Here is a 7,325-nt window from a genome sequence, read left to right as displayed (position 1 = left end):
TTCATAGCCTACATATTAGAGCACATCTATTGCGCAACAGCCAGGAAATGGGGTGTGCTGTGCAATTGGAGAGACTGAGAACTTTTTTTGTTGTTGTTGCATCACAGAAAAAGTGCTGTGGTGCACCTCATTTCATGAAGCCTTGTGTAGATTGAGTAAGATGAAATAATTAAAGGCTTTAACTTGGATAGCCAGCTATCTGCTCTGCTGCACATGAAGGCAGGAGCATCATAATTAGAAACTAGCCAACACCAAAGGTGTAGGTGGCAAACACATTCGTCAGGACACAGATACTTAGTTATTACCTCTTTGTAGGCATCATTTGATATGGTGGGTTGCCTTCATCTGATGATATAGCCTTGATTGACCATTCTCTGCTTTCACAGCATTACAGTTGTATGTTTGTTGTAAGTCTTTTTGGGTCTGTGTATTTCTTCCTGTAACAACTGTGTTTAGTGATCCTGGGCCAGGTTAAGCACCGCAGACATCCTTCAAACAACTTTTGCTTTTCAGAAGGGGACAGTTGTTACTTTTCTGTGTACCAGCTACTATATGAAGACTAAATCATTTATTTTTTAACTTTTGCAAGAAACCTCTACAAATCCTACATAAAGCCTCCCCCCCCCCCCCTTTTTTTTACTGCAGTAGATTCAAATATAAAAAAGAGGAATATAAAGACTGCGTTAAGATTATCACGTGACATTTAATAAAACAAATATATTCAAATTTTCAATAGATAACATTTCTTATAAAACTTTATATATAACACATTTACAATGCATGCAGCACCATGTCTTTATAATACTGGTGTTGACAGAATGTAATAGCTCATTTAAGTGCCACATCCAGGGAAATATGTACAATACAGTAATTTACTGCAATAACCGTGGCATGAAGTTCCATAAAAAGAGAAACAAAACAGCTCTGCCATTACCAATGACATGCATTGATCTTCCTAATACTTCTGAAATGTCACTTCCTAACTTCCGACTCCTCATCTGCTGAAAGGGAATTGATTCAGTCCATCTTGCACTCTTGTATCCCTCTGGGTGTATCACTTTTCCAGGAATCATGTCTACCCTTTCGGCTGATGTGTTTTTGTCAACAACTTTGGCAGGAAAGAAAGTCTTAGGTGTCTGTGTGCATGTGTGTGTGCATGTGTGTCAGCATCTCTTGTGTATGCAAGTGTTTGTCAGTGTCTGTGACTGAGTTGTGGGTTTTGCTGGGCGTGTGAATGTGCAGGTTTCTCTTTCTGTGTGCGTCCACTCGTTCATGTCAGCGTCTCTGACAGGTGTGTAGGTTCCGGGCTGCAGTCCTGCTGACAGTGTGATCTCGCTCTCCTTTCTCTGGTCGGCAGGCCAGCCCTTCGCCGCAGTCACAACGCTGGAACAGCTCCAAGCCATGGTTGCCTTTCCTGCGGTGGCGCGTACACACCTGGCCCTCTGTCAGAACAGGCTTACAAATGCGAGACCAGAAGTGTCTGGCACAGCAAAGACCCTCGGAGCAGTCTGCAGATCTCAGGCAGGCATCCCCCTCTTGGCCTGAAGATGAGGGGGGGAGAGAACAAAGTGAAAATATGTTACATGGAACAGACCTCCCTGAAAACTTCCTACTGCTGCTACTTGAACCCAACAGATAAGACCAGTGATTTTTAACAGCACACTTACCTTTGACAGCATGAGGCTGGTTGCTATGGGCAGTGGGAGGCTTCTTGGCTCGATGCTCCATGGTACTGTTGTGTGTGTGCCAGCCAGTTGTGAGGGCTACATCTGCGACATCTAAGTCATTTGCCTGGCAAACACCTGAAAAGGTAAAAGAGGAAAATAAATAACTGCATTAAGGGTTTGCAATTAACACTACAGAAAAAAGCCCTTAGTTAATTAAGATATAAATAATAAGTAAAAAGTGAAATTAAAAACAAAAATACAGATACAAGATGACTAAAAGAAAACCAAAAGTCATTACTGATTTGAAATGAGCTCACCGTTGCTGCAGCGGTTTCCTGCACAGCACATCGAGTCCCTTGCGCAACGCTTTCGGTTCTTACGGCAGGGTAGGCAGACGCCTCGAGCATCGTTGCAGAATTCCTCACCTCCGCACTCTTCATCATCCGTGCAAACATTTGAGGTCTATATATGATTAAAAACAAAAATATTATTTCAGGAAGTATATTGCTATGATTTCTGTGACAACGTATACAAGCGAACCACTATTGTGGTGCACAGACTTGACTTTTACGCACGGCTGAGTTAATTACCTGCAAGGTGTCTGCGGGTAATTTGTGTCCCATGCTACCAGAAGGTGATGTTCGAGGACTCGGACTGACACTATCGGTATCTTTAACAATCGGGGCGCCGGGCAGGTTTTTGATCGCGTTGGAGTTCGTCAGGACTGTGCCCGCGTAAACGTCCCCAAGGTATCCAAACAGCGTGAGATACACAGCCAAGAAGCCGCGGACTGAAGGCATCTTCATGATTCCTTTCTTAAATTCTCCGGCAAACACACGATAAGAATGTTCCTTTTGTTTTGAGAAGAAGAGTGACAAAGTCCAAAACGGCCTTGAATCCAGAATCCTAAAGTTTCCAGAGAGTTTCGGAACGATGTTTGGAGGTCTCCTGACTCGCAGTCCTGGGGTGATCTCTCTTTATACATGTGGACCTGTTTGTCTTCCCGCCCCTCGCTGTGCACTACAAAGGCGGAGGGGTGGAATTTCAAACAGAGACCCACTGTACGGAAATGGCCATCTCTGCTCCCTGCACAGGACAACGTTTCAGTGTTTGTGATGATAATGACCTGCAAAGTCTGTCTGAATACCCATCACACAGTGTCGTACACGGGAAATAACCCCACCACCACCAGTCAGTACTTACTCTATCCAGTCAGTATAAAATAAATAAATAAAAACATAAAAAATACAGATGACAAATAATGTTTTCTTTAATATTTTTTCGATGTGTTTTAAAAATATTACTCATAAATTCATCACTCTTTGTTTAAACAATCACTCAACAACATTTGACAAAATAAAAAAAATATATTTTAAACACATAAATCACACATCGGGAAGAGTTTTTTTCTCCATTTTATTGATCACTTATTTTAATTTTCGCAATTACTGTGAAGTTATCAAAATAGGCGGGTAGTATATTTTTCAAACTATTATAGGTATACTTTTAGAAAATAAAAACAATGACGTTTTTCTAAATGTGTAGCACATTTGATTTGCTGTTGACAACTTACCTGCGCATCTTTGTAGAAGCCGTTTGCTTATTCCAGTTTCTATGACATCCTTTGGCTGCCCTTTGGCTGTGTGAATACAGCGATTGAAGTTACTTAAGTCGATTAACTACTTCATTTGATCCCTCTGATTGCAAAGGGGGCAATTATCCCCCAACGTGTGCTTGATTACACCAGTTGCGGACATCAATGTGTAGGATATGCAGACCATTAAGGGGTGTGAAAACTTTGCCGAATTAATGGACTTCCGTGGAGAGGCCTTTCAGGGTTGACTGGCACTTTGAGATTAAAGGGGACTCTGATCTACCCTGCTCTTTGACCCTTTAGGCTCCACCACTTCTAGAAGGAGAAATGTATTTGAGAATATTCAAATTAAGTCTCAATGTTGTTTTTCCACGTGAATCTGCTGATAACCCCACGTCGCAGTAGACTCGTCTCCGTGTTTGTCCTTAAGTTGTTATCTCTCGTCCCTTTCCTGAGAGACGTGAGCTCTTATGATTTATTTATTCACCTTAAACCTTTAGTGACACTGATTTCAAAACTTTTTGCACTCTGTGTGTGAATAGTCAGTTTTCGCTGTGCAAGAAGAGCTCCCTTCAGATGCTGAAGTGCGTAATAAAAAACAAGAACTTAAGTTTCTCCTTGTAGATATTTTAGCACTTGGACGTCATCTGCTGGTCACGGAGCCTTTATCCGAAGTTTGAGTGTGAGAATGTGTCTGCGTATGTAGAATAAGCGATGCGCCATAGACACCTGACAAACACACTAGCACTTTGCGCATTTGAATTGCTGCATATCTTTTGAAGTAGAGCTTTTATCTCCACTTTACTGAATGTCAGTACTGGTAAGGTGAGCTCCTTTGATGCACTTTGATCCCCTTTGATCTTACAGAAGTGTCACCCTGTTGTTATGGCTGAAGCCATTTCGCTGTGCCCCAAACAGATTTGTTGTGCGAACAACACGGAGGCCAGAAAAGCTGAATCATCCGCACTTACCACTAAGTGGATGACATTAAACTCTTGGAGTGATTATTAGATATCTGGGAACTTTAAGCGGTTCACATGAGGCTGAGGCACTTGCGTGAAGGGACGTTTTAGTCTTACCATTAGCTCCCCCTTGTGGCAACTACAGCGAACTCTGCACAGCACAAGTTTGAAAGAACACAGCACACACGACTCAAAAGTATTGTTTTTACTCTATAATTTTAAAAATCGTACACGTGGCACTCTGCAAAATAACTTACAGCAGAAAAATAACAACACAAGGCAAATATCAGGTAACTTTGCAGAAGGCAGTCAATAAAAACTGAAAACCAGTGGTTTGGTAAGATATGACATACATAAGGCTTTGTGAAAACATACCGCCCCACCCTCCCCCGACACAGTAAAACACTTATGGTTTAGAATTAAGATTTCTTCTTGTGTTTAGTTCTCCATCAATAGATTCATATAATATGTATGTTTGGCTTCCTGGGGTGAATGCACATAGGAGAATTTTGCCTTCAGAACTTTCTGCCTAGAAAGGCTTTGCAATACATGTTTAATATCATCAAAAGGATGAATTTTAACTGTTTCTTCTAGCTTTACCACATAGATTTGCTGCCTAGACACAAGCAAACAATGACCGTAAACTACAACGGATAAGAAAGCTTTTGAAAGGCAAACTTCTCCTGCTAGTGGGGTGAAATGTGACTTGAGCTTTTGAGCCAAACAGTGAAAAGAGAATTTGAATCGTGATGAGATATGATTAATGCTGACATTCTGTCAAAGACTGTCAACAGTGATAAAAATATTTCCATATTTGTATTGGCAAAATATTCATAACTGCAAATCATTCTTGCCGTCTCTAAAAGCTCAAATTTACTGACTGAAACAAGTGATGGATGGTCTTTCTGAGCCATGGTTAATGCTCACTGGTGTTTTGTATCAGGCCAGTAGTGATTGACTTCAAAGGATCACATTAGATATGTGGAGAAAAGCATGTCATTGCAGCTATATCAGGTAGGATAGCTTTTAATCATTTTAAATGTTCCCGTGACATAAATCAAAGGCGTAAGCAGGAAATTTATTTCATATATTTTGTCAGCCATCAAATGACTAGAAATTCTTTGTGGTGATTAATGTATTTATTAGATATAAGAAAGGATGAAAAGCAACCATCTAAGAGGACACATACGTTTTTGAGGTGTATATGTGTTCATGCAGCATCGAAAAGGTCTTGTGATGTAAATTTTATATGCCATTGACTTAAGGCACTTACATTCCTTTTGACTTCATGTTCTGATTTTTGGACGCAAGAGGTGACGAGCTGGGCGAGAGATCATGGTGATCAAAGTTGAGATTTCACAAAATATAACCTTATTTATTTAGCTTCTTTTTGCCTCTAGGAGACACGTCAAGATTCCCACACGATTATGTTAAGTCAAGATAGTCTTATGATAATGCAAATGTGGTAAATCTGAGTTCCAAATAAACAGAAGGATGATTTTTTTTTTTCCATGGCTGAACTCAAACTGGTGAAACCTGTTTAAAAACCTCGACAATACCACAAGTGATAAATCATCGATCAAGTTCACAAATTTATACAAGTCTCCAATTTTCTCTAAAGAATGCTGTCAAGTACGTTACAAAGTAATCAAGCACAAAAGAAATCACAATACAAAAACAAAGAACCAGTACTGTCATCTCAACATCGCTTATTATAATTTATCAACAGCACCAAAGACATCAAAACCATGTTCACAGTTATGTCAGTACTATACAGGAGAGGACATCCGGTTTGGGTGGATTCAAGAAGTGACTGAAAAACAAACTGAAGATGGATGTAGGCAGAGAAGCATTCGTATGCATGATTTTTTTTTAAAGCCTATTATAGAACAGAAAAGTGTGACCTCGACTTAAGCTTAAAATGAGCTATAACTGTGGATTTTCTCAGTTAATGGTCTTAAGTGCATAAGGACACATTGCTTCATGGAAATACTAGCTGACATTTCACGTGTGCCGGTGTGTGATTCATTAAAATTTTAAGGAGGGCACTTTAAGAGTCACATCTCTTTCCACTGAATGCACTGTGTTTGTGCTTTTCAAGGTAGATTAATCTCACATAAATTGTACTAAGTATTTGATTTCAGCCCGGTAACGTTCATGTGTGACAATAGATCTCGTAAATTCAAATACTATGTACCATTCATATTGTGTTTTTTCAATAAGAAGAAAAATCTGTGACATTCAGATTAGTCGTGAGCACTTGGTACCAGTTGCACTTGCCATCTGTAGTGTGTAGATGTCTACAAAGCATTACAGATTGCAGAAAGCAGCTGCATGTTGATAACCAGGGACCAACTGCAGTATCATCATATCCCCTCCCAGAGTCCACCAAATATTTCACTAACTATAGCGGAAAAATGAATCTATAAAAAAAGCAAAACCAATAACCATCCCCTTCCTCTTTTGAGCGGTTGTCAACATATAGTTCCTTTTTCTAGTCGTCGAAGCAAAACTTCGACAAACTTTAAAACATTCATCCATCCACTAAGCATCTCTTCATGATACATGGGAAAACCTGGCTCCGTTATCAGCCTCTGTTGTATTTGTGTGTGTATGTGTGTGTTTGTATCCCTGCACTTTCTTTGCCTTTTAGACCCAAGTGTAAAACAACACCGGAGAAGTGCTACAGCAGTCCCGTTATAAATGCTTGATCCAGAGCCACAGTGAAATAAAGGCATATCGGTGACCCAGAGGGTTTGCCATCCAACTATTAATCTTCTTTTCCATATCTTCTCTTTCATTTTTAATGCAGTTTTGTTTTTTACAACACAGCCATGTCCTCCATTAATGACCTCCAAACCATTAAAAGCCAACAAAAGAAGAGTTTCTTCTGGTTTCAAGAGAAGAGAAGGACTTCAAAAATCAACGTCCCAGCCGGAGTTGTCATCAGGAGGTGGGTCTTCATTGTCCTCTGGGAAGCTGTCAAAATTACTTGTGTCAACTGCTGATGTGACCTGGTAGAAACACAAAATAATCTTTCACATAAAGAATAAGCAACAACTGAGTGGCTATAAAACAAAACAAAACGGGCACAGCGTGCAC

The 7,325-nt window shown here is 40.1% G+C and overlaps 2 protein-coding genes across 3 annotated transcripts in view; both read right to left on the bottom strand.

The window, feature by feature from the left end:
- Positions 1 to 683: 683 nt before the first annotated feature.
- LOC146695403 (dickkopf-related protein 1-like) lies at positions 684 to 2,664 on the bottom strand. Its single transcript, XM_085476717.1, has 4 exons — positions 2,258 to 2,664; positions 1,985 to 2,129; positions 1,668 to 1,802; positions 684 to 1,541 (listed from the first exon to the last, which is right to left on the bottom strand). Exons 1-4 carry the CDS (start codon positions 2,471 to 2,473, stop codon positions 1,276 to 1,278), a joined length of 762 nt encoding a protein of 253 aa, XP_085332843.1. The 5' UTR covers positions 2,474 to 2,664; the 3' UTR covers positions 684 to 1,275.
- A 1,749-nt stretch (positions 2,665 to 4,413) lies between these two features.
- The window catches only part of LOC146695398 (cGMP-dependent protein kinase 1), a 119,650-nt gene continuing 116,738 nt past the window's right edge, over positions 4,414 to 7,325 (bottom strand). For both annotated transcript variants that reach the window (XM_085477530.1, XM_085477529.1), the window contains exon 18: positions 4,414 to 7,237. In XM_085477530.1, the coding sequence (XP_085333656.1) occupies positions 7,139 to 7,237 (99 nt within the window). In that variant the 3' untranslated portion in view covers positions 4,414 to 7,138. The remainder of the gene's footprint in view (positions 7,238 to 7,325) is intronic.

Source organism: Copadichromis virginalis, linkage group LG13 (genome assembly GCF_057382275.1).
Source record: "Copadichromis virginalis isolate Kocher_CV1m ecotype Utaka linkage group LG13, C_Virginalis_male_GT1.1, whole genome shotgun sequence".
Taxonomy (NCBI): Eukaryota; Metazoa; Chordata; class Actinopteri; order Cichliformes; family Cichlidae; genus Copadichromis; species Copadichromis virginalis.
Note: the sequence above shows the minus strand (reverse complement) of the source record. Positions and strands in the feature narration are given on the sequence as shown.

What these genes read in the sequence shown, in the direction of transcription:
- LOC146695403 (XM_085476717.1), bottom strand. Translation starts at nt 2,473, where the DNA reads ATGAAGATGCCTTCAGTCCGCGGCTTCTTGGCTGTGTATCTCACGCTG. An exon ending in AGGAAACCGCTGCAGCAACG is followed by an intron (nt 1,803 to 1,984) that starts GTGAGCTCATTT and finishes TTACCTTTTCAG; the next exon opens with GTGTTTGCCAGGCAAATGAC. An exon ending in CCAGCCTCATGCTGTCAAAG is followed by an intron (nt 1,542 to 1,667) that starts GTAAGTGTGCTG and finishes CCTCATCTTCAG; the next exon opens with GCCAAGAGGGGGATGCCTGC.